General features: G+C 40.4%; 1 protein-coding gene across 1 annotated transcript; it reads left to right on the forward strand.

Annotated features, from left to right (window-relative positions):
• The first annotated feature begins 350 nt into the window (after positions 1-350).
• ETF1 (eukaryotic translation termination factor 1) lies at positions 351-27,689 on the forward strand. Its single transcript, XM_053380678.1, has 11 exons — positions 351-486; positions 727-857; positions 16,997-17,172; positions 17,256-17,395; positions 19,732-19,870; positions 20,493-20,683; positions 21,782-21,911; positions 23,204-23,359; positions 23,807-23,871; positions 24,002-24,149; positions 25,823-27,689. The coding sequence occupies exons 2-11, from the start codon at positions 772-774 to the stop codon at positions 25,903-25,905; spliced, it is 1,314 nt and encodes a 437-aa protein (XP_053236653.1). The 5' UTR covers positions 351-486; positions 727-771; the 3' UTR covers positions 25,906-27,689.

A 27,689-nucleotide genomic window follows, 5' to 3' on the forward strand; every position in this document is an offset into this window, starting at 1 on the left:
CTGACGCGGAAAAACGTCGCTGACAACGCGAGAGCCCCGCATCCGCCCTGCGCGACCCCCCCCCGTGGCAGCAAACTACGCCTCCCGGCATGCCGCGCGCTGCGGAAGGCGTGACGGAGCTGTGGTGGGGTGGGCGGCGCCTCCTCCGCGGAGCCACCCGACGGAGAGGAAGCTAGGCAACCAATGAGAGGAGAAGAAGTGGCGGAGAGCGCTCTCTCTCCCCCGCCTTGCGCACGCGCGTTCTCACTGCTTTCCTCCCCGCTGCGTGCGTACGTGCGGGGACCGGAACTGACGTCAGGAACCCCATGTGAGGCGATTGCAACACATGCAGCGCGGAGGAGAGGAGGAGGAGGAGGGAGGGGGCGCGAGCGAGCCGGAAAGGAAAGGAAGGAAGAAGCCGGTCAGCGACGTCACAGGCGCCGTCGCGAGGAGCCCTTCGCTGCCGTCCGGAGAAGGAAGGGAAGGGAGGCGGCGGCGAGGCCTGAGGTAAAAACGCGCGCGCTCGCCCGCCCGTTCTCTCGCCTCAGAGGAGCGCTTGGCTCGGCTTGTGGTGGCCGCACTCCCGCGGTGACGGGAGACCGGGGCGGGCCTAGCCTAGCCTAGCCTGCTCTGGGAGGGGACGGCTTTTACTTTCACCTCAGACGAGGCTCCGTTCTCATTTTTTTCTCTCTCTTTTCCCCCCTCTCTCCGTGCGGCGGCGGCGGCCTTGGCGGTTGACTCGAGCAGCCGCAGGAGGGGCGGTGGAGGAGGAGGAGGAGGAGGAGGGAGAAGATGGCGGACGATCCCAGCGCTGCCGACAGGAACGTGGAGATCTGGAAGATCAAGAAGCTCATCAAGAGCCTCGAGGCGGCTCGCGGGTGAGGGCGGGGAAGGGCCCTGGGCTCTCTCGCCGGGGGTGGTGGTGGTGGAAGAAACCTTCAGTTTCGGGTTATAAAAAATGGGGGGGTTGGAACAGGAGTCGCTTCACCTTCCCTCCCCCCCAAAATAATAATCGCCTCTGTATAGAAAGCTTAAAATTTCAGGGAGAAAGCCAGGCTGAAGTATTCTCTCTCCCCCCCCCCCTTTCAAAACTGGGTTGGTTCGCTCCTACATGGAGAACTATTCAGTCATGTGGATGTCACCTGTGTGGAAACCTTCAACTCACACCCCCCCTTTACAGACAGCTATAAAGCGATTCAGTCCAGACATATGGGTGGGTGTCCCCCCAAGAGTTAGCCCCCCCCCAAGATAGAGTTAGGCCTTTCTTCCTCTTGCCTCTCTTTTTGGGATGCCAAGGTCCATATGGAGCTACAGGTGCATAGAAGGCAAAGAGAAGGCTTGTGGGCTTGTCCCACTTGGGCACCTAAGAAGAGAAAGGTGAATGTTTTTTGAGTGCCCAGGTCCCAACCTTGAATCCCCAAACAAGGAATGTGAAGCATGTGGGTTCTTGTGATTTGGGCCCTGCTTCAAAGGCTGTATTTAGCTTTGTCTCTTGGTATCAAGAGTCATCTTACCCCCACCCCATTCCCTGCATTTCGTCATCTGGAGTGGAGACATTCCACTACTCTTGGGTTTCTTTAAATTTTTCCATTCTTAGTAGAGAGGTGTATATAGGTGAGGTGCAGTTCTCTGCCTTGTGTTGTCTTCGGCTGCATTTTTCCACTTCCACTGAATTACATGCTATGGCTTGCTTGCTAGTCACACTCACCTGTGAAGGAGGAGTGACTTTAAAAAACCCCCAAACTAGTGTCTTTGTTTATATAGAGATTAATTTTGGGCCAAAAATGCAGCCTCTTGATTATAAAGCTATGTTTCCTTATTCAGTTTTCCATCCATTCTCACTGTATTGTACACATTTGGAGGACTATTTTTTTGTGTTTAATTTTTCCTAATAAAGAACCATAGTAGGGAATGAAGGCCTGCACATGAGATTACCAGGGTAATAGTAGCCTTTGTGGTAGTTGTTTTTATTCCAGATCTCTGAAGTTTTCCATGCACTGAAGAGAGTGGGAGAGTCTCACTTTATACTGGTTGGGAAGAACAGGCCATGTCTATTTCCTCCTCCCTACATACATGGATGACTTGGTAGAGGGGAGGTGCTATGCTTTGGTGACTAAATTGTCTCTCAAGCCTATCATGAAGTGAGAGTGATGCCTTTCTTCTCCTGAATTATCTGTGTGCCAGAGGACTTGGGAGTGGTGTGAATTTAGTGGGAATCACAAATAGTGGCTCACTATAAAAGCCAGCCAGAATTGGTTGGCCCTTCAGGAGGGAGGCTACTTAGCTATAAATTTCATGCATGCCACCTGCTTATTCCTGCATTACAGGGGGTTGGACTAGATGAGCCTTCAGATCCCTTTCAACTCTATAATTGTATGATCCTATGATTCATCAGCTGCCAAAGAAAAGCATAGGCCAGACCAATTACCCTCCTAGATTCACATGGGAACTTTACATTTGCCACTTTGCTGTGTGTTTTGTGGTGAAGTTACAGTGGTGCCTCGCTAGACGAAAAGAATCCGTTCCGCGATTCTCTTCGTCTAGCAGTTTTTTCGTCTTGCGAAGCAAGCCCATTGACAGCTTAGCGGATTAGCGCTACAGCTGTCAAGCGGCTTTTCGCGATCAGCTGTTAAACGGCTTATCAGCGGAACAGCTGATAAGTGGCTTAGCGGCTTAGGAAAAGGGCGAAAAAAGCGAAAAAAACCCGCGGGGGGACGCAAGATTTTTTCGTCTTGCAAAGCAACCCCATAGGGAAATTTGTTTTGCGAAGCGCCTCCAAAATGGAAAACCCTTTCATCTAGCGGGTTTTCCGTCTTGCGAGGCGTTCGTCTTGCGGGGCACCACTGTAAATCAATCCCACCCCCAAAAAATGTTTTGCCCATGTAGGTTTTTATGTAATGAGCGGAAAGCATGTAATATGACAGACAGCCTGGTTTTGGGAAAAGGCACATGGTACCCACACTTGAGTGCTCTGTTCATTAAAGTTTTGCTCTCATTTTATAATTAAATGACGTTAGTGTTTGCTGTGTGACTGGACAGGTTGCTAGACATTGAACTTAAGAACTGATATGGAAACTTGTGTAGGTTATGCCTGTATATCATTAGTACATTCTCAGAAACATTTTTCTTGATACCTTACTTTGAGTATGCCCAGCCTCATAGCTCCGAATCCAAGTAGAATATTTGCTAAAGGAGCTGGACACTTTAGCTCTTCATTATGGATTTATTGTACCTTGTTTGGAGTCTATAGTTAAATCCCAGTGGTATAGCTGATCTAGTAGTCTGATTCAATGGCAACTGCTTATGTCTGATGAGAAATTACTGGCTCTTTTCAGCATATTAGTAATTATCCCTTACACAGAGAGTGCAAGCATTAATTTTATAGGCAACCTTACATTTCCCATGTTGGAGGATTATGTGAAACATGGAATCCACATGACATGGAGACATGCTTCTGATTTCTGCTGGCACTTAATGTGCTGCCACTGAAAAGAAGTGTTCACTATTGAACATGTGTCAGGAAGACAAGGAATACAAATTGTTTACAAGCTCCAAGTGTTTGTAGCAGCCTGGGAAGTGAGGTGGAAATTCTCTTAGACTGTAGTGGCCAACGTCAAGATACGAAGTGCCACAGACAGTGTCTTGCACAAGGAAACTCCCTCCTTCTGGTGACAGACATCTAAAAGGCCTTTCCGAAGTTTGAAGTGCTCTGTGCATGTATATTGGGTTGCCTGGATCCCACCCACTGGTTAATTGTTGATAATGAGAATATCTGTGTTGGTAGTTGATTGGATACTCTTTCCAGATAGTAAACTTTGATAGCAGTCAAAAAGCAACATGAGAAGGTCTGCTTATCATTGCTAATGCTTGTTGTACTGAATTTTAGGTTGCTGAGGCTTCAGGTTGACATTTCTGGAGTATGGTGTTAACAGTCTCACAAAAGAAATAATAAGGGCAATAGGAATGTGTGGTGTGTTTAAAAAATAAAAAACGTACTGTGAAAACTTAAACATCAAGAAGGAATGATCCAGGATGGTGTCTTTCAGTGTGTGGAATGTGCAACACAGCACTGAGACTTTAGAAATGATTGTGTGTATCTGAAGTAGGAGCAGCTTCCAAAACACCACATGTGGGATATTCTGTCTATGAATTTCATTCGGTTTTTGTGTGTGTGTGGCATTGCATACTCCATATGGCCTCATTGCCATGTATCAAAATTTTAATAAACATTACATTCCAGTAACACGTCTCATTAGATTTTGCTGCTAATTTGGGGAAAAGGCTGGAGGACAACTTTTGATGTTGAGGCTCTGAGTTTTGAATACTGTGTAGTAAATACTGAGGTTTCACAATCCTTACAGCTTTGCCCTCACCTTCAAGTATAAATGAACTTGCCCAAATTATTTGAAAGCTTAAAAAGAATAGTATCAGAATCATAACCAGTGTTAGAAACTGAAATATGAAAGCTAGGAGCTGGGTGGCACTTTAAACCTAGGTTACAGGTGCAACAACGGAATGTCTAGGCACACTCTTTTTGTATCAAGAATACAAAGCTGAAAGTGAATGAACAGCTAAAATATTATGTTCATTTTTCACATGGTCTAGTGCTTCCCCTGACCACCTGCCTAATATCCTTGAGAGGGTCTCTTCTCCAGTCCTCACAGAGTAGCTGGAAGTGGGGAGGCAGAAAAAGGTCTTCCTTTCCTTCCACTCTGCAGTTTTAATCTAAAATCTTAAACACAGTACTGTGCCCAGAGTTCAGAAACTGTTTGCGCTAATGAAATTCCTTGTCGCAAAATGCACCTAGAACAATGGGAATTTTGAACACTGATCATAACCTTTCAGTAAGTATTACACCTGGTATGTTTATAAAAAGAAAAGGCCATGACCCTAAGAAGACTGGAGACAGATCCTAATGTTAATTTTTCAAACTCTGGCTTTTAAAAAGACATGTGTATATATAGCTGAGGATAATTGCATAACCTTTTGCATGCTGCTGTGAGTCCTGCTTTGAGGAATTGGACTTATTGTTTGTGGTGAACTTGCTGAATTTGTACCCTGCTAAATGCATGTTAGGATTAAGATTATTGTTGAATGTGCTGTGTCTTGTGGGAAAAGCCTTTCTCATGTCTCTTTACTTTACAATTTTCTAATGCCTAGCAACTGGTGTTAGGGTACAGATTACTGCAGGAGCGAAATGGTCTCTCAGTTTACTGCATTCCAAAATGTGGAGGTTTAGATTAAATAGGAAACTTAAAACTTTTTTGGCAAGTGGAGATTCTTGATAATCTCCTTTATGAAGTCATCCACCCCAGGCAGCCCAAAGCATCTCTGGGCTCAGTATGCGGCATTGATTAATTATCATACCATGCTGATTATTTTGACTTCAATCAGCTGTTGGCAACGTGGAAGAACATTGCAGGTTTTCTTTAAATATTTTGTATTCTGACAAAAATACAAGTGTGTTTGTGGGGAGGGGCAAGTGTAGAAAAGATTGAGAGAATTCATGGGTTTCGAATCTGAAGGTGATTAGCTATTGTACTGCTTTGCAGAAGATAAAATACTTGTGTGATAGTATACCATGATCTTGCCTGCTTTGCTTCTTCCCTCTCGCCTGTGGTAGAATGAATGTTTATTATTACTGCCAAACAGCCAGCATACACACGTGGTATAAACAATCTGTAATCCCCGGTTTAACGTTGCATTCAATCCAGAAATTGTAGTTCGTTTCACTCCGAATAAACCACAATAATTGATTCAGTCATAAGGCCAAACCAGGGGTCTTGATTTGTTTCTCCTGTGTGGTGGATGGTCTGGAGCAAAGCTTGCGAGACAAGCAAAGTCCATGCCCCAACAATTAAGATCAAACAGTAATCCTATACTAAATTTCTGTTATTGCACACTACTGCTAGATAGGCAGTATATTACATCCTGCTTACTTTAATCATTACATTCGTCATTGAGACTATTACCAAAGGAGCTATAAAACCACAAGAAATAATATTTACTGCTTGGATTTAACAATACAATTGTTTCAAATCTTATACAATCCTCTGTTCTGTTAAGTGGTCCAATAAACAATAGCCTTTCTCAGGAGTACAAATACTGGACGTTTTTAATTGAGCAGTTTGAAGAAGCTCCAACAATGACTGAACAGTAATCCAAGTATAACATTGGTCATCCACTTTCAATACAATCCACTATCACCTTCAATACATTTTTGTGTAAGTGTTAAGAAATCACATGGAAATTTTATTAGCTGGCCTGATTTTGGAGTGGGACTGTGGTAGATATAGAAGGATGTACAAAGCACTGTAGTCCTGACTCCTGTGATCCTTTTTTATTCTTTCCACACATATTCATATATCTGAAGTACAGGGAATGTCTTAAAGTTTATGGAACACAGATATCCAGAACAAAAGAAAAATGTATTGCCTCATGTTGGGAACTGCCTGCTTGCCAGGTTGCACTCTTTATTTCCAAGATGACTTTAGAGGATAGTGGTTGGACTTGGGAGTTAACCTATGGGGAATTGCACAGTTTCAAATTGGCTCCTATGTTCAGTATCTATATAAAGCTACTGAGAAGGGTTGTCTGGAGGTTTGGAGTGTGGCGTCTTTGAAGTACTAAAGACACCCAGCTCTATTATTCTCCTGTGACCTAGAAGCAACAGTGGTATGTCTGATGAGAGTAAATAAGCTTGAATCCAGACAAACACATTCTTAAGCCTTCTGTGGGACCTGTGTGCATGCATTGGGGGGGGGGTGTTCTTTTGAATGGAGCTGCGTTCTACTTGAAGCACCAGGTACTGTTCTGGACCAAATTTAGTTCCGGATGCCCAGGTTGTATCTTGGGCCTTGTTGCCTTTTTGCAGATTAAACTATGCTCACACCTACAGAAGCCAGATCTAGGAAGTTTAATATACTCTTCTTGATTCGAGATGGTTGGAATTAAGTGGCATATAAATAGTTGAAATAAATTAGCATATTGAAACTTGACATGGAATTTATTCCAAAAACTGTTTGGAAGATAATAATGAATACAGAAGTGGGGACTCAGTTTTTAACTAAGATTACTTATGGAGGGCCCACAGCTTTGCTGAAGAAGCTCCACTTCTTCAGATTCACTTCAGGATGCAACCCATCATGGCTTTTAAGTGGTGAGGGGGAAAGCATCCTACATTTTTGCAAGGCTTTTCTTTGGTACAGGCAACTCTCAATTTAAGTGGGGGTTACGTTCCAAGGCACTGTGCATTGAAGTGAAATTGCGTTTATTTGAAACACCATTGCAAAAGCCTGCAGACACCCTGTGCTGCTGCTTTTTGTGATGTTTTTCAGTCATTTCCAGGTTCAGCGCATGAGCATAGTTGCACACATATTGGATTCACCTAAAACAGTCGTTGCCTGTACTCTTGAGTTGCCCAGCACTAGGTTTTTTTCTTTTCTTTTTTTTCCATTTGATTTTAAGCTTGCAGGATGGTTGTGCCATTCAGGTTGTGCTTATCTGAGCAGGAACCACATTAAGGTTCATCCTGATAGCCTAACAGATCAAAGCTTTGGACTCTTAAAAGGCTTGGAGACGGGGAGTTGAAATTCAGATATTTAGAAGAGAAAGCCATAAACATAAGATGGGGAGGCCTGCTGAAAATCTGTTTGTCCATAACAGCCTTGGCCAACCTAGTTGCCCAACTTGTATCATCACCAGCATGGCTGTGCTGTCACATGAAGCCTCATTTGGAGAAGGCGTGTGTTCTCTTCCCTTGAAGTGCCACTTATTTTTAGTATGAATACAGACTGCTCTTTTGTCTGCCTTCGGAGAGTCTGGTCTCACTAGCTGATGTAGTTGCTTCCTTATTCTTCCATAGAGGAGCTGCATTACCTAATGTTTTTTCCTGTTTAGTGCTGATGGCAGGAATTATCTAGCATGACGTTAGCAACTCTTTCGGAATGCAACTTCCAAAGTGACCCTTCTCAACCAATTGCCTACCCTTTCCTTCATATTTATTTAAATATGAATCACCTGTAATTATATATCTCTAAGTGAGTATATACTCACCTCCATTCTTCATTGTGCTTTTTTTTTTATAAAAAAATATTTTACACAAGCAATAGGTTGGCTAGAAAACCTAAAAGCTTAGGTTTTGGTATTAGTGTGCTTAACTTGCACATTTTGGGGTGTCAGGAAAGTAGGCCTCGTTTTTGTGGGGAGCTTAATGAGAAAGTTACATCATAGACAGATCCTGGGTTTTTGTCTTTAAATAGTGATTTCCATTTGTGCATGAGCAGTTTTGTAAATAAAATGTTCTACCTTGGTCTATGTTTCCCAGAATTATTTTGCCAGTGCCTTCTGTTTATATCATATCTGAGGGTATCCAACAAGGTCCTGTTAGCACAATAATTTATGTCTATGCAATGGGACTTTCTGTTGCTGTGCTTGCCCTGTGCTTCCTCCCAGATGTACCCCGGAGAGTTGGGGAGAAGCCCTGAACGAATTATAGAGGAAGTAGGCCTTCTGCAGAGATGGAAGTCTTTGTGTTAACAGGATGGCTTTGTTGGAGACAACTCAGTTGTACACTTAGATTGTACTCAGACTATGACTTTACCGTGTGCCTACTCTTGTGTCTGTTGCTTAAACTTTTCATATTTAAATTTTTTATTGATTTACAAATAAAAAATAGACAAAAAATAAGAAGAAAATAAAAAGAAAAGAAGAGGAAAAAAAAATAGTACACGTTACATGTTTCACATCAGATATTTCACATTTCCATCTCTTATAAGACTTCCTTCAGCTTGTCCGTAAATCATTCGTGGTAATAATTAAGATTACGCATTTCCTAGCTTATATTGACAATATATATATCTCTCTCTTCTATTCCCTTTAGTCAATAACTCTTCGTCTTTCACAATGCTTCTTTAAATCCCCTTAACGTTGTTTGTCCCTCACTTATATATTCCAGGTAATCTACATATTTTCCCCAATCCTTAATGAACTTTTGGTCTCTTAAATATCTAATCTTTCCTGTCAATTTATCCAACTCCGCGTAGTCTAATAATTTTGCTCTCCACTCATCCACCGTTGGTATTTCCTGCTGTTTCCACTTCTGGGCTAGCGTTACCCTTGCTGCTGTAACCGCGTAGTACACAAATTTACAATCCTTCTTTTGTATCTCGTTCCCTAGTATCCCCAATAGGAAGATTTCTGGTTTCTTTAAAAACGTATATTTTAGGATCTTCTTGAGTTCGATATATATTTTTTCCCAGAATTCTTTCACTTTTCTACACTCCCACCACATGTGGTAGAAGGAGCCTTCCTTGTCTTTGCATTTCCAGCACTTATTACAAACCTTGTACATTTTCGATAATTTTATAGGTGTTATATACCACCTATAAAACATCTTCATGACATTTTCTTTTATTGTCGTACATGCTGTAAAGTTTAATCCATCTTTCCACAGTTTTTCCCAATCTTCAAATTGTATACTATGGCCCACATCTCTAGCCCAGTGAATCATAACGGACTTGACTTCCTCATCTACTAAATTCCAATCTAACAACATCTTATACATTTTAGATAAAGTTTTCACATCATTGTCTATAATTTCCGTCTGAAATTTAGAGTCTTTATCCACATATCCTCTTTCTTTGTTGTCTTCTTTAAACATTGCATTTATTTGGAAATACTGTAGCCAATCAAATACTAGTTCTTTAACCTGCCCATAAGGTTTCACTCTCCATTTCCCACCTTCTTTAATTAATAATTGGCTGTATGTTACCCAGTTACTTCTCATATTAATCTTTTTCACACTTAACACTTCAAGAGGTGATAACCAGTGTGGAACTTTAGGCTCCAACAGGTTTTTGTACCTTTCCCATATTTCAATTAGTGGGCCTCGAAAGATGTGGTTTTCGAATCCCTTATGTACTTTCCTTTTTCCGTGCCACAAGTAGGTGTGCCAACCGAACCTGTTGTCGAAACCCTCCAGATCTAGCAATTCATTGTTCACTAACTTGACCCAGTCTTTCAGCCAGCAAAGACATGATGCCTCATAGTATAATTTCAAATCTGGCAGGGCAAAACCTCCTCTTTCTCTTATATCTGTTAACAATTTAAATTGAATTCTCGGTTTTTTGCCCTGCCAAATATATCTTGAGAGCACCCTTTGCCACTCCTTAAAGACTCCATTCCCCTTAATTATTGGAATGGTCTGGAATAGAAACAACAACCTTGGTAGCACATTCATCTTAATTGTGTTAATCCTTCCCCAAAATGACAGTTTTAGTCTTCCCCACACTTCTAGGTCCTTTCTGATTTCTTTCCACACTGTTTCATAATTGTTCTTATATAAGTCTATATTTTTAGGGGTTACCCAAATTCCAAGATATTTAACTTTTTTAACCACCTCTATCTGTGACTGTTGTTGAATTGTTTCTATTACCCTCTGATCCATATTTTTGGCTATCATTTTCGTTTTCTTCTTATTTAGTTTGAAGCCTGCCACATCTCCGAACAGATCTATTTCCTTTAAGATTTCTTCAATTGTAGTTATGGGATCTTCAGTCATTATTACCAAGTCGTCTGCGAATGCTTTAATTTTGTACTCATTATGACCGATTGTTACTCCTTTTATTTTTTTGTTTTGCCTAATTGAATTCAGAAGGACTTCTAGCACCGTTATAAATAGAAGTGGGGAAAGTGGGCAACCCTGTCTCGTTCCTTTCTGTATCTTTATTTCTTCCGTTACTACATTATTTATGATCAATTTAGCTTTCTGCTCCCTATAAATTGCTTTTATCCCATTAAAAAAATCTTTGCCCACTTCCATATATTCCAAATTTTTCAGCATAAAGTCCCATGCCACATTATCGAATGCTTTCTCTGCGTCCACAAACATCATTATAGCTTGTTTGTCATACCTGGCAGACAGATATTCTAACATATTAATTATGTTCCTTATATTGTCTCTCATCTGCCTGCCAGGAAGAAAACCCGCTTGGTCTTTGTGGATAGTTTCTGATAACAAAATCTTCATCCTCCTCGCCAGAACTCCTGCAAAGATTTTGTAATCTATATTCAGCAGTGAAATCGGTCTATAATTTTTGACTTGGGTTGGATCTGCATCTTGTTTTGGAATAAATGTAACATATGCCTCTTTCCATGTTTCCGGAATTTCTTCTTCTCTTAGGATGTTATTCATAACCTCCTTCAGTGGGTTCACCAAGATGGATTTCATCTCTTTGTAATAACCCGCAGTGAATCCATCAGGTCCTGGGGCTTTTCCTCTCTTCAATTCTTTGATTACTTCTACTATCTCTTCTGTTTCAATAGGAGCGTTCAATTGTTGTTTTTTATCTGTTGGGATTTTCTGCACCCTTTTATCCTTCAGAAATCTCTCTATTCTCCTCATATTGTTTCTCTCCTTGTTTTTGTAAAGGCTTCTATAGTAGTCCAAGAATTCTTTCCTGATTCCTTTTGGATCGCTTATTTCTTCTCCCTCTACTGTAATTTTATTTATTGTGCTCTGTTCTTTCCTTTTTTTAATTTGCCACGCAAGCCACTTGCCTGGTTTATTTGAGAATTCAAAGTTCCTTTGTCTTAATCTCTTAATATTCCATTCCACCTCTCTATTTATTATTGTGGCAAACTGGGCTTGTAAGATTTTGATCTTTTATTTTATTTTCCGACAGTTAGGTTTCTTAATTAGTTTTTGTTCATTGTCCATTATCTGCTTTAAAATTTCCTCTTTTCCTCTCTCTCTATTCCTGTTTTTAATTGCATTCTGCTGGATGAAGTAACCTCTTATTACAGCCTTGCTCGCGTCCCAAACCACTTTACTCTTTGTTCCTTTATCACAATTATCAGCAAAATAATCTGTTAGCTTCTTCTGTGCATTTTCTACAATTTTTTGATCGTCTAAAAGATATTCATTTAATCTCCATCTAAAAGTTCTTTTCTCAAAACTCTCCAACTCAAATTCAATCGGATTATGGTCTGAAATTACTTTGGGTCTAATTTCTATTTGTTTGGTTCTTGGTGTCAATTCACTTGAAATCCAGACCTGATCTAACCGTGACATCGACTGATTTGGTTCCGAATAGAAAGTGAATTGTTTATCCAACGTGTTGCTTAAACTTTTCATTATCACATTCTTCCACATTTCACTTCAGACCATCTTAGCATTCCATGAATCTGCACCCCTTTCGGTGTCTTCATAGTATGTGTTGAGGTGGGGAGCTTTAGTGTGCAGTTCTCTGGGCCCAGGATCCACCAGTTATTGCTGCATTATATATCTCTAAGGTGGAGGTAGAAAGGGTATTAAATAAAAATACATTGCATGTAAAGCAGTGGGTTGTTTGGGATTTTTTAATGGCATGCTAGGTCTCCACTGACTTAGATCAGGAAAATTTAAGTCTTAGAACACGCTCAGATGCTTTTTGTTTAGTTGCCCAGAACCATGGGCTGGTAGTTGCACAATGGAAACTTATTTCATGAAATAGTTCAGGGGTGCAGAGCCTTGCAGAAAGGCTCCCAGTCCGTCAGATTTTTTTATTGGCCTGTGTAGCCCTAGGCTCCTACCTTTTCTGTAAGATGGCCTGAATTATGCTGTCCACCATGACCTCCAATATGTTTTGAGGAATATTTACAGCTAAGAACCACTTTACTAAAAAAAAAAAATGAAGCTGTGTAAATTCTAATCTACATCACCACTCTGCATCCATATACAAGAACACATATTTGTAAGTAATTATGTCCATTAGCATGTGCACACCACTTTTGTGAAACCCTTGCTGCTAGATTATTATTTTTATCTAATACAAAGTACCAGAACTTTCAAAGCACCGTACAGATATTAAAACATACGACTGTTCCTGCCTACAGCCTCAGATTCTAGTAGACAGTATACAAAGTGGGAGGAGGATGGGGTTAGGAAAGAAAGCATTGGATCAGTTGCGCATTCTGGCTGACATTAACCTTATTCTAGAACCTGAGCAGTTCCTGTTGCAGAATATGCTACCTGCCCTCAGAGAGCAGTTTTCAGTGAACAGAGTAGCCCCAAAGAAAAAGAAACCATTTGTCATTGCTCTATAGATTTATTCCTTAGCACCCACAACAAGCTTTGCCTAGGGTGGAGTCAAAACACCAGAGTGTGTGATTTCAGCAGCTAGGCAACTGCTATAGTGGCCTAGTAACCAAAGTGGGATTGGAGTGTTGCTGCATCAGCTGTTTATACAAGCTTCCTGTTTGGCTAGTAAATTGGCACTCACTTTGTCTCTCTAATGATAATCCATATCCTAGCTTGCATAAGTTGTGAGAGCACTCAGTTGGTCTAGTGACTGTACTGCTCTGATGCGCAAGAGAACTCCCAAATGTTTGCACTGTATTGAAATATTACCCATATGCTCTTGCGAAAGTGTTGAACTTGGACGTAAGCAACATAGGTTTAAATTACTATTTGTGAAGCTCCTTTGGTGGTTGTGGGGAACCCCTCAGTTGTGGAGCAGTAAGAAGTGTGGTTTTGTACTATAAAGTGTTCTGAAGCCGCATTTTGGTAATCCATATAATGATCTCATGAGCTGTTACTTAGTCATTTGTTTCATAATTTAATTATTAAATAATAAGCAGTGCTAATTGCATTTGTGTGACTGCCCAATAGCAAATGTTCTCTTGTTGGCTCATAATTTTTTAAAGAAATGCAGTATTGAAAAAAGCATAAATGAATTCTGGCGGAGAAAGTAGAAGAACAATTAACATAAATACGCAATAGAACACAAATTATAAATGGAGATGCCCAGATCATTAAGCATATGTTGTTTAAAAGAGCTGAGTGACTAAAAAAGACCACAAGAATGATGCTGGGCACATTTTTCTGGCGAGGCTCTTCCTTAACTGAGATGAGGTATGCTTCTCCTGGTTTTTCACTTGTGACACGCATGAGAAAGAGAGAGAGAACGAACAAACAAACAATTTTGGTCCTAGAAAGGCAAAACATTATTTATGGTAGTTTCTAAAATATCTTTAGCCTGTGTTGTAATTGTACATATTTTCTGCTATCTTAGCATGATAATACCCAGATAGCCTGAGTTCTAGTTAATCAACACACAGTGTTTGATTACTGAAGCCAACAGAGGATTCCAAATCATCTGAATAATTGACAGTATTCAGGGATCAGTTTCTAGAGCACTGAAACTACGGTATGCTGAAAGTTAATCTGAATCTTGATTAAGACAGCACAGATCTGTTATCATTCCTCTTGATCACAGTTTGTGCTGATAAGATATTTAACCAGCAGATGGCAGCAGTGTATTCCACGAGGTGGCAATTGGTATCCTTTTTTAAAATGACACAAGGAAGTGAAAAAACCTTTCTGTCATTGAACTGATTTCTCATTGCATCCTTGAGTAGTTAGATGTAGAAATTGGCTTGTGTGAAGTGGCTGTAACGTGATGTAGCTGCTAAGGGATACTGTATCTGAGTAGAAATTAAGATAAAAGGTCTCTCCCTCCCCCAACTGAAGTATATACTGATAGATTTGAATTTTTTTTTGAAAAGTTAAAGAAACTCGACCCAAAATAATATGGTATGGTACAGTACAAACTTTTTAAATGGCTACTCTAACAATTAGTATCTTGAAGTCACTGAAACTAATTTCATGGAGTTTCTAATCTAATTAGCTATAGCAGTAAGACTGCCATGTGATTTTAATACTGTCTGCACCTTGTCTGAACTACAAAACACATTTTAGCAACCTGCAGTATAGGTCCAATATGTGGATGATTTCATACAACTTTTTATATAAGATGTAAATTTATATAGATAAAGTATCATAAATGGTCTTGCCTCTTGCCTTAAAAAAAACCATCTAACCCGACACAGCTAAATCATTTACTGTACTAGTCTCATGGTATAGGTGCTGTAAAGTGCAGTACAGTGAAAATCCACATATCTGAATCAAAAGGAGTAGGTCTGACGACTTCCTCTGTCCATCATAGAGAATGTTAGAAAATGGGATAGAAAAGCTAGGAGCCCAAGCATGAACTAATACACAATTCACATAAGTGTCACATTTTTAACAGAAATTGTTAATACATGTTTAATTTGGTGTTTACAGTAAAAAATATTGGTAGCACACTTCAGTTTCCGAAACACTCTACTCTTTATTGTTAAACTCCTTAACATATTGTCTATCCTTAACATATACTTTGAGGCTTCAAAGCACATACATTGCAGTAATCCTTGAGTGTCAGCCAGGCACAAAAAATGGCACCCATACGTTTTAAGGTACTCTCAAATGGAGAATCATTAGGTGCAAAATGTGCCTGGCACCCTGCTAGTTTTGAACCCTGGATGTAGCTGTGATGGTTGGGAGAGCAAAGACATAAAAGAAAGGAGTGTTACCTTAGTGCTAGTAACTGACCTATTGAAAGCTTGTGTTTTGTAAGCATGGTTACATTTTTAGCGCACTAGAAATTTTCTCTTCCCCAATAGGAGGGTGTGTGATCTGTGTGGGTTAGTTGACAAGGAGGAAGTGGAGATTTTGGGGGGTGGAATGGGGGTTGTGCTCCTTGTTTAAACAATTTAGTAAATTAAAAAAATGAAAATTACTGAAGCATGTGGTGGGCTTGTCCCATTGTTAGATTTGCATTCCTGGCTGCCATTATGAGTCTTTCTCGTGGGTTTCCCTTCCATAAAAATGTGTAACTGTGTAACTCCCATATTCCAGTACATTCTATCTTACCTGTGTAGGCTTGCTCTCTTATTAAGTACAGGCTGCTTGTTACGAGTCAGACTTCTTTTCCTAAATTCAGGGTGAGGAGAAGTAAATATTGTATATTCAATTTGATCTAATATTCGGGGTGCTTGAACTATGCATCTTGTTTTGACTTTGTTGTACAGCTTTCCCAGCCATCTTGCTAGCCCTAGCACTTAAACAGAATAAGTTGCAGTACAAATCTTTTGCCAGGCTTTTAAATGCCAGGTTAAATTTTTTTATTTACTAAAGCATTTTTTAAAATTTCTATACTTTGGCATGTTTTGTGGTTTTATCTGTTGTCTCTTGGGCTACATTTTATTGCATTGAGAATGATATGGCTCACTGCTGTGACATCTGATCCAGTGAAGGGAGGTAAAGAAATGTGTTAAAACACATAAAACTCCCCTCTGTGCATTTGGAAGCTTGCTACTACCTAAGACATAATATTTTTCAGAAAATAGCACTAATAGAAGTATGCAGCCTCCAAAGGCTATTTGAGTTGCCCATTCTCTTTTGCCCCTTACATTGGAAGGAACCAGCTAGGAAGTTAAGGCACTAATGCCTCATAAAGCACATAGACTTTAGGGATGAAAATACCTGAAGAAAGATTTGGCATTTCTCAAGATGCAGCAGCCTCAAAGTTTCCTTTACCTTCTGGGTTGGTTATTTCAGTTCAGATAAGGCAACTTTAAAGGTATAAGAACTATTTCTATTTGGAGAATAGGTATAGATTGTTGGCTCAAAAGAAATCAGAATAAAAATGTGCTTCTCATAAACATTCAGAAGTTGTGATGAAACTTTTAAATATTCTTACCATAAATATTAGGAACTCCCTAATAACTGGTGGAACTTCCTTTATACAAAGACCAGAAGCACAAAGAAAGTTGTGGGAGCTAACTTTGTCATTGAGTCTTTATAACAGCTAGACTAGTATGTTCTAAGAGGTAGCCTGTTTTAAATTGTGGGGTGGCAAGCTTCAGTCCACAGCTTGATTCTGGGACTGCAGATCAGGTGAGTTTGACCCAGAAGGCGTGCCTACTATTTTCACTGTATAGAACATTACCAGTTTGGTGTGTACATAGGCTCATAGTAGTCCTGTGGTCAGTATAAGCAACTGGCCTGCATGGAAGGCCTTATTTCCAAAAGGATGTTGCAAATAATGGAAAGAGAATAAGTCTTGAACATCTGAGATTAGTTTTGGGCATGCTTTCTTCCAGGCTTGAAGTCACACAACTTGTGTTAACATAGTTTCTTTCCCTTCTTCCCTAGCAATGGCACCAGCATGATATCATTGATCATTCCCCCCAAAGACCAGATTTCACGAGTAGCAAAGATGTTAGCGGATGAGTTTGGTACAGCATCAAACATTAAATCTCGAGTGAATCGCCTTTCAGTCCTCGGCGCCATTACATCTGTACAGCAACGGCTAAAACTTTATAACAAAGGTAAAAAGTTCTTCTGCTTACTTTAGGAATAACTTTGTGCTCGCTTTGGCATCATCTAAGGTTGCACCCTGTGCTTTTTACAGTACCTCCAAATGGTCTTGTTGTATACTGTGGAACAATTGTGACAGAAGAAGGAAAGGAGAAGAAAGTGAACATTGATTTTGAACCTTTCAAACCAATAAATACATCGTTGTATTTGTGCGATAATAAATTCCATACAGAGGTAAGTGTCATTTTGCATTTCTAGCCAGGTTGTAAATTTGGCTCAGGATAACTTTCCTCAGTTTGCAGTATGCTCATGAATGGTTATCGTATACAGTGTGTTGGTTTCTAGATGTTAATTATAACAACCTATTTCTGAATTCAACATACACTTGTGTATTTTACTTCAAAACATGATTTCCTGTTTCTGTTCACATACAAAGATACTAAGCAAGGTTGTTTACTTATACACCCAGCGTCCAGACCTTTCCAGAAACAAAGGCTGATCACCATCACAAATGTTGGGATCCAAAGGTTCATTTTTGTCTGGAAGGTTGTAAATGTAATTGTGAGCTGAGCAAATTGCAGACATAAAATGCCAGACTATGCAAGTGATTTCAGTGCACTGTTACAATGAGATACAGGGATTTTTCCCCCTGGAGTTGAACACTGTGATTTACTAGGCCTTACCTTCCACTTCAAACACATAATTATAGATAAAATGTGTGATAGTTATTGTGTTATTTCTGGGTCCAGAAACAATTCTGATTCATTGGTTAATTTTTCCAGGAAACCATTGGATATCTGGTTTATTCAGAATTGTTGTGTAACAATAGCAAGGGGACACCATTTCTTGATCTGCCTGTGAACTTGCCATGTCAGTGATGCCCAGATCAGTTAATATTTGTGTACTGTGTTTATGCTCAGTGTTGGAAACTGAGATATAAAAGCTAGGAGCTAAATGGCACCTTAAACCTAGGTTATGGGCGCAACAACGGAATGTCTAGGCGTTCTTTTTGTATAACAAGAATACAAAGCTGAAAATGAATGAACTGCAGCTAAAATATTATGTTCATTTTTCACATGTCCTTCCCCTGCCCACCCCCCTAATATTCTTGAGAGGGTCTCTTCTCCAGTCTTCAGAGAATTTCTGGAAGTGGGGAGGCAGAAAAGGGCCCTCCTTTCCTTCCATCTTAGGCACAGTACTGTGCCCAGAGCTCAGAAGCTGCTCTTGGTAATGAAATTCCCTGTCGCAAAATGTGCCTAGAACAATGGGAGTTTCAAACACTGGTTATGCTCCCACTTTCTGGGAGAAACACTGCATTAGCAATTGTTGTGGGGAAGATGCAAAAACAGTTCCCACTTCTCACATATTGGGAGAAATTCAACATTTTTCTGATCATTCCTTCAGCATAAACATTTTGACTTTCCAGACCAAAAAATCCCACCCTCTCCTTTCCCTTCATTCTGTTCCAGAGATTCTCCTGACGCACACACACACACCCCGAGCCATTTTTTTTGGGGGGGGCAGAAGCCCTGTTGAGCAAGTAGAAGGCTTTGCTCAGGGCTTCGATTGATGGGACTCATTAGTTGAACCTTGCTCAATGTCTCCAATGTGTGCAGCAAATATCATTGGAAAAGGTCTGGTATTCATGCAACACCAGTTCTGACTGAAAGACTTGAACTTGCTTTTTCTATATTGGTCTAAATAAAACAGTAACAGTATGCTTATGGTTCCTTTTTAATATACATTTCGGGCAGGTTTTTGCCAGTGTTACAGCCACCTGCATCTCAGAACATATTTGTAACGTCCAGTTCTTTCATGTGGTGTGCCAGTCAATGGAGTTGTGAAAGGCTTTTAATAGCTTAAATTGTTGCACACACCTAACACTGTTTCTAGTCAGAAATGCTAAGTTGGCCACCTTGGGCTGGCCATTCCAGCCCAGTGATATTGCACCTGTGCTTGTTGCTGTCATGGTTCTTGAGCTTTGATGTTCCTGTTTGATGCTCACTTACTCAAACAATTGCTGATTGCCTTAGGGGAGCAATTAATTGCAGGGATGGCACAAAATGCAAGCTTCAGACTTTTATTGTGTATAACTAATACATTCTCCATCAAGCACCAGTTTGAGCTTTTTCTCTTTTGATGCTTGCTTTTCTTTTCCCTTTCATAAAATAATGCATGTTTTTTGTGTAAAACTGTTTTTATTGGGTTGCCCATTTGCTACTTACTCAAGCTGGCTTCTGATTATTTCCCCTTACTTAGCACATCATCATAATCAGCTTGCACATCATCATAATCAGAAATAACTTGCTAACAGTTCTCTCTAGCAAGCTTAAAGGGATGCTGCACAGTGAGCAGTGACATTCCTAAATTCAAAAAGGCCCTAGATGAACATAATTAACTTGTTTTTTTACATGAGTTTGAAGCGAGTCAAGATAGATTCTCAGAGTCTAAAAGGGATAAAGGCGAACAGGAGAACATTCCTCCTCCTAGATTGATCGTATTGATACAGACTTTCCGTAACTATTGAATATCGTAAGTATAACACCGGCATCATCTGCATTGATTTCCAGGCCCTTACAGCACTACTGTCAGACGACAGCAAGTTTGGTTTTATTGTAATAGATGGTAGTGGTGCACTCTTCGGAACTCTTCAAGGAAACACCAGAGAGGTGCTGCACAAGTTCACAGTCGACCTCCCAAAGAAGCATGGTAATGTGTAAAAATAGCTCAAGAATTATTAATAGTAGATAGGACAAAACATGGTTTATCAAGGAAAGAGAAGATGATTGGGAACATTTGTAAGTGGCTCTGTCATGTCATTTGGAAGGAGGGATATTGCATACCTAAATTATTGTTTTCTATGCTATTTGGGTAACTTGAATGTAGTAATACTGCAGATAGATACAGACCAGCATCCCATTGCTTAAAGGCTTTGTGATTTTGCAGAAAGCTGCCATTGCACTAATAAAGCAGTCAATCGACACAGCCAGTAATAGTGCTTTGTGCAGCAAGTATGATCACTAAATAGGCTTGGCTTCATGTGATGAGCACCATCCACGATGTCCTCACACAATAATGCTGTTGTGGTAATTGCAGTTGAGTCATAATTTATAATAATCTGCCTTGAAACAAGTGTCTGTGAACATTAATATAGACGTGTATTTTGTGTGAACTTGGTTATATGCTTTGACAAACATGTGGTCCAAGCACTTCAAAGTACATGAAAGAATTCTAAAACATTTGGCTTTTAAAAAAAAATGGGGGTGAGGGGAAAACCCGGGGATGGAAACAACTTTCATTATTGCTGTGCTTTTACCTCTGTCTCTCAAAGGAAGAGGAGGTCAGTCTGCCTTGCGTTTTGCTCGTTTGAGAATGGAGAAGCGGCACAACTATGTAAGGAAAGTAGCAGAAACGGCTGTACAGCTGTTCATTTCTGGCGACAAGGTGAACGTGGCTGGTCTCGTTTTAGCTGGGTCAGCTGACTTCAAAACTGAACTAAGTCAGTCAGACATGTTTGATCAGGTAAATGGGGATTTTGGCTGATGGAGAATTGCCCATTTGTAATGAGGGACTGCTTTCTGCTGTTGACTTGATACAGATTTTAGTACTGCTTCTAATGTGATATTGGGCTTTACAGTTTTAATGATGATAATTCTAATTACAGTGGTACCTCAGGTTACATATGCTTCAAGCGACATATGCTTCAGGTTACAAACGCTTCAAGTTACAGACTCCGCTAACCCAGAAATAGTACCTCAGGTTAAGAACTTTGCTTCAGGATGAGAACAGAAATCGTGCTCCGATGGCATGGCAGCAGCGGGAGGCCCCATTAGCTAAAGTGGTGCTTCAGGTTAAGAATAGTTTCAGGTTAAGAATGGACCTCTGGAACGAATTAAGTACTTAACCTGAGGTACCACTGTATATATGAAAACTTCTCTGAGGTTATTGACAAAGAATAGTATAGAGATTTATTCAGTGAATACATAAAATAAAAAGAGGCGCCATTAACTTTGAGAAGAAGCTTGAAAGAGATGTGCAGGCACTAACGTTCTATCATGTGACCATTGGAATCATTCAGATTATTCTGTCTAGATCTGGGTGTTCACCAAATGCTACCCGTGTATTTGCATTCTTTGCAGAGGGTTTACAAATTTCCTCTTGAAATGATAACAAGAGTTATTTGCTACCCTTTTTTGAGGATGGGATTTCACTGCCTTCGAGGTGAAAGCCTGATATTAGTTACCCAGTTTCTCCTGATTTTAGTATTGATAAAGTATGAGGCAACCTCATTTGCAACCAGAGGTTGTGTTAACTCCACAGTGTAAAACTATAGGCTTCTAATTTACTTTGGTGAGCAGCTTTCAAGCATTGGCCTCATTTCAAAAGCCCTTTGCAGGCTATTAGTTCAATATGTGCTCTTCCCTCTCCCCCAGCAGTCCATTGGGCCAGAGGTAAAAAGAGAAGGGGACAACCACAGCTACTGGTTTTGACCCCAACAGTTGCTGGCTGCTGGCCCCCAACATATCACCCCCAAGGGAATGCTGCCTTCATTCAACAGACATAATGGTTGCTCATGCCTGATGCAATGTGTCTTCTAACACCACATCTTTTTATTTATAGCGATTGCAGTCCAAAGTACTAAAGCTAGTTGACATCTCATATGGTGGTGAAAATGGATTCAATCAAGCAATTGAATTGTCCACTGAGGTCCTATCTAATGTGAAATTCATTCAAGAAAAGAAACTAATAGGTATGAATAAAATACTATATTTAATCTGTTATCATAAGCTGACACTCAAGGTGTTTGTAAAGCACAATTTTGGGAAGGGTGTATTGCCTAGTGGGTAGAGCAAGGGGCAGGCAATAGGTTCTTTAGGATCCCAGCGGATGGAAGACTGGCAGACTGTTAGATAAAAAAGAAAGTGGTTTATTGGTTAGCAAATATTACAATACTACAAGACAGCACCTAATAAACAAAAGAATCTGTCTAGCAGTTATATATCATACTCACTAACCAGTTGCACTTAAGATACCAAGCCAGAAGTGCAAGAACAAAAGGATATTGGGGGAAATAACTGCAAAGGCGAAGTTTGTGGTTCATCTCATTTGCTGCGAAGCCCCCAGGTGCAGCAGATCCTTCGCTCAGTTGGTGAGACCAACACTGACCATTCACCGGTAGAACTCTGTGCAAAGGCTCGCCAAGCCTCTGAAGTCAGACACTTAAATAGAGGCTTGCAAGCATAATCTCATAGCAGGTCCTCTCTTATCTGTTGCCGTTGGCACAGTGTCCATCCTCCCTCTGTTCCCAGTGATGAATCAAAATTGTCTGTTGTTGTTGTTTGAATTTATATACCGCCCTATACCCGGAGGTCTCAGGGCAGTTCCATGGCTGGGCCAACTACATGACCCCTAGTTGGCTCCTCCTCTCCTCAGGCCAGCTGTCAAGTCCTCTGATGTATAGCACATCTGATGCCTAATTCTCATGAAATAATGAAGTGAGGGACAAGTCCTTATCTATCTGATGTAGAGTCCTAATTATATTGACAGATAGCGACGTCTAGTGTCAATTCCTCATCATATAACTATTGTTATTCTAAACAAGCCAGCTTCATAAACCACTGTTTGAAATTGGCATGTTTCAAATAAACCATAGTTAAGACCAACCACAGTCATTCAGGTTTGAACAACCCGGCAAGGTGTTGGATTCCTCCTTGTAGCATTGCTGAAAGGGGCAGGAAGCAAGTGAGATTGAAGCTTACCAAGACCCATTCTTCTCATGCTAAGCTACGGTTTAGCGTGACTTCTGAACCAGGTCACAGAGTACATAACCTGGTAACTATGAAAGTGTCAGTGAGTCAACTGTCCATGTACTGCCAAAGTAATTATCTTCCACCTTTCTGAATGTAATCAACATTGTCTCCCTAATGTCACAGCAGCGCAGTGATCATCGTGAAATTTAGTTGCTCTTGTGTTCCAGTCTGCACTGATTAAAAATATGCATGACATGTTCATTTCCATCTCTCTTGTTTTCTTTAAATGTAGGCCGATACTTTGATGAGATCAGTCAGGACACAGGAAAATACTGTTTTGGTGTTGAAGACACTCTAAAAGCCTTAGAAATGGGAGCAGTAGAGATCCTGATAGTTTATGAGAACCTGGATATAATGAGATATGTTCTCCATTGCCAAGGCACAGAAGGTATGTAGCTCCTACCTACACAAATATTGGGATCTAGGGGAATAAGAATTGTATGTTAACATGGGTAGATCACAATGTAAAGCAGTTTGGCTCTTAGATGTGCTCACACTGATGGCATTTAACGACACATCGAACATATACATTCTCTCCTTGAAGAATATAGGTGGTCCCGGCTTCTAGCCAGTAGCTTTCTCACACATCCCCCAATATTTTTTGGCCCAGCTTGCATTCTAGTTGCACCTTTTCTCCATAATGTTCCAAGTATGGTGATTGGGCTAAAAATGCCTCTCCACAAAAATTGATGTTCTAGTTCCCTGAACTTAATAACATTTGGCTTTTCATTTGTCAGGTGCGTGTGCAATCTGATTGTCTTTGGGAATTTTTACTAATATGTCGGTTAAGCTTCTCTCTCTCTCTCTCTCTCTCTCTCTCTCTCTCCCCTTACAGAGGAGAAGATTCTCTATCTGACACCAGAACAAGAAAAAGATAAATCTCACTTCACAGATAAAGAGGTATTTATGTAAAGCCGCATCTTTTTCGTACGTTAGCTACGAAGCAACCTAAGACAGTTTACATATTAGCTATTGATGGAAGTACAGGTAATAGATTTGCTTAGCAATTCTCTTCCATTTTCATCTTTAGACTGGACAGGAACACGAGCTGATAGAAAGCATGCCTCTGCTTGAGTGGTTTGCTAACAACTACAAGAAGTTTGGAGCCACGTTGGAGATCGTGACAGATAAGTCACAGGAAGGATCCCAGTTTGTGAAAGGATTTGGAGGAATTGGAGGTAATTGAAAAGGGGAAATGGCAGAGTGGTGTGTTTCTTGTAACCCACAATTGCAGCACCCTACATTACTTTAGTGAAGTCTTACAACTGTTAAATATAATAATAATAATTATTATTACTATCCCGGCCAGGGCCGGGCTCAGGGCAGCTAACACCAAATATAAATTACAATAAAATGTAATAGGGAAAAAAACAGTTAATTAAAATATGGCTTAAAATACAGCTTAAAAATGTAGCCTCATTTTAGTAGTAGCCCATAAATCAAGACCATAAAGGGAGGAAACATCAGATATTCACCCGAGCCAGCTATCCATGCTGGTCCTACATGGGTCAGCAAAAAAAAAAAACCATGGGAAAATTTATATACCAAATCCCATATAAGAGATCAGAGTGAGTCTTAAGCCGAAGGCAGGTGGAACACCTCCGTCTTGAAGGCCCTGCAGAAAGATGTCAAATCCCCCAGGGCCCTAGTCTCTTGTGGCAGAGCGTTCCACCAAGTTGGGGCCAGTGCTGAAAAGGCCCTGGCCCAAGTTGAGACCAATCTAACCCCCTTGCGACTTGGAACCTCCAAAGTGTTGTTATTTGTGGACCTTAAGGTCCTCCGCGGGGCATACCAGGAGAGGCAGTCCCATAGGTACGAGGGTCCTAGGCCGCATATAAGTATCTATGATTGAGGCAGTTGTGGTTCATGCTGCTTTGTGATATCTCAAAGTGGTAATAGAATAATGAGATTTCCTATTCATAAAAACAAATTCAGATTCAGTACAGGTCTGCTGTATCTTTATGTCCACCTTCTCTAATGGATGCTTCCCATGGTCCTATCTTTCATTCCCAAGTCTGTTAACAAGCTTTTCAGGGTAATCTTGGAGGAATTGCATCATAGAGAGGGACTTATGTCCCCATAAGGGGACACAACCTGTAACCAGGAAAGGGGTATGGTTTTCCTTGGGGCAGTACATCCTGTATGCTCCACCCAGAGCAGAAACCGTACATTCTACCGAGCACAGAGGGAATCGGTTTACAAGTAACTCATCTTACAGAGAGAGAGAGACCCCAATAGTGCATACACGGACACATCTCTGTCAATATTTTATAACTGATGGAGAATAACTTACTGTGATAATTTCCCAGCACTCTTGTTGGCTACTGGTCAAGATGACAGGAATTTAAAGGCTGATTTTTTTTAGTTTTTTTTTTTAAGTTATATTGCAGATAAATACGAATCAAAACTTTTAAACATGAAAAAAAGAAAAGAAAAAAGATTAATAAAGGTTACAAAAAAGAAAAAAAGGGGGACTTCTTCGTTTGCACATACAGTATAGGCTCGTTCAATGTTGGCTTCTCTCACTACAGATAACAGGCCTTTTACTTCTCAGAATTGAACCCCAAATTTCAACTTCAGTTGGGTCAGACTGTGAGTGCTTGCTTGTTCAGGCTGCAATAATTCTTTACCACCTCCTCTGACTTTAGATTTGTCTTGCCAGTCAAATGCCTCACTTGAAGAATTCACCTGCCAGCTTATGCACAGGTCTCTTCCCACCTTCCAGCTTTACACAGGTCTTTCCGAGAAATGGAATCAATAGAGGTGGAAAGGAAATGTGTACAGCCTTCTTCTTTCGACTCCGGGGTACAAAGTGTTTGTAACATCTTCCTTCTAACGTTTATTTCCAAAGGTATCTTGCGGTACCGAGTGGACTTCCAGGGAATGGAATACCAAGGAGGAGACGATGAATTTTTTGACCTTGATGACTACTAGGTAGTCGACCTGGGTCTGGCAAAACGTGCCTCACCCCTCCAGCATCCAACCCAAGGAAAAAGCTTGCGATGGAAGACAAAACAGATCCCTGCCTTAGAATTGGAGTTTTTCCAGAACTTTATCCAGAACACCGGGTTTAAAAGAAGAAGAAAGAAGCAAACCCTACTGATTTGTCATAGTGTCAGTACAGCAGCAATCTACTAAGTTTCTATAATGCCATTTTGGACTAATTTAAAAAAAATAAATCCCAGTTTTTACTTTTACTTAATGGTGAAATTGGTTGCTCTTGTATTTTATGAAAATGATTTTTTTAACCTTCATGCTACATTAACTGCTGTAAAACCTTCATTTGAAAAATTAATAGATTATACTGGTTTGTTTCTTAAATTGATTGGAGGCAATTAAGTCGCTGCGTTTTGCAGTGAGAAGACCCATTTACATGGCGTTCTTGGCTTAGACTGCGGAAGAAGAACCTTAGGAGGTGCACCCATTGCTCTTGGTCTACAGTGGTGGAAGTAATAGAGATTGAACCCTTATGGCATGCCAGCTTTCAAAGGTGCGATGTGTAAATTCAGACAGTCTGGGAGCTCCACCCATTTTAATCTTTGACTGCAAAAGCGCTGCTTGTTTCAATCAAGAAGTATGTCTCATTTGTGGCAATCAAAATGCCAGGGTCTCGGCAGGCTTGATTGGGGATTATGAGTCGTGTGGCCTTCACTCTTCCCTCTTGTCAGTCAATAAACAGTTTCCACAAGCAAGCTAATGCTTCTTATGCTTGGTTCTATTCTTTACTAGGGTTTGGGAGGTGTGTTTTTTTTAGTTCTGCTTTGGGACTGCATAAGCTGCCTTGGTGTGAGTTAACATCAAAATTTCACAAACTGCTTTAAATGCAAGTAGCTAGCAAAATGTGACTGATGTCAACCTTGGCACTGGGAGCTGTGAAGCAGCTGTAGGAATTAGCAAGTTCTCTCTTTTTTTTAGAAGCTTGGCGCCAAAGGTTCACTTTAAACACTGTGGGATCGCTCACGCAAGGCAGTTAGCTCACTTTCCCGAATCCCCCTGGGACTGTCTGGTTTTCTAAAGGATACTCTTGATATTTTAGTGCCTAGCTGTGTTCACATTTTCCTCTTGTCCTTCATGTATTGGTAAAACTCCCCAGCTGGCAAACTTTGCATATCGTTCCATTAATCCTGTCTCACTTGAACTGGAAGGCGGGTTTGTCTTAACGTAAACCTCCTCACAGTGTATTCTTAAAAAGAGGTCCAAAATGACTTTCTGTCAATGTGAGCAATAGAATTTGTATCTTTTTATAACTCCGCAAGCAGGCAGTGTGTGTGATTGTCCACGAGAAGTGTTCACGTAGGGTGAAGTCTCTTCCAGAAAGCAGTACACTTGGATTTTGCCATTGTAAATGGGTCTGCTGTGACATGACAAGAGCAGAAAAATTGGGTGTAAATTTACATTTTTGAATATACTGCTTGTTTCACATTTAGGGTATGCAGCTCCTTTTTTGTAGTTTTATTTTTACTATTTAAGTTGGAAATGATGCCAAATTTTTGTATCTCTTTAATCAATGTGTTATATCTGGTGATATATATTGCATTATATATTGATGTGTATATCAATATATACCGATATGTATTACACTTACACAAACACATTAAAAGGGTGAGAATCCTAGCCTTTTGCATACTACATAGCCTCTTCAGAGAGCTCCCAAGCAGTGATATCTTGGTGTTGTGATGTACAGAATGGAGAAGAGTATTAAACCATATTTAAGAATA

The sequence above is a fragment of the Podarcis raffonei genome, chromosome 3 (assembly GCF_027172205.1).
Source record: "Podarcis raffonei isolate rPodRaf1 chromosome 3, rPodRaf1.pri, whole genome shotgun sequence".
Classification (NCBI taxonomy): domain Eukaryota; kingdom Metazoa; phylum Chordata; class Lepidosauria; order Squamata; family Lacertidae; genus Podarcis; species Podarcis raffonei.

Bases quoted from the DNA above. Each gene is read 5' to 3' on its own strand.
- ETF1 (XM_053380678.1), top strand. From the start codon at position 772: ATGGCGGACGATCCCAGCGCTGCCGACAGGAACGTGGAGATCTGGAAG. The intron at 17,173-17,255 runs GTAAAAAGTTCT...TGCTTTTTACAG, and splicing joins GCTAAAACTTTATAACAAAG to TACCTCCAAATGGTCTTGTT. The intron at 24,150-25,822 runs GTAATTGAAAAG...TTATTTCCAAAG, and splicing joins AGGATTTGGAGGAATTGGAG to GTATCTTGCGGTACCGAGTG.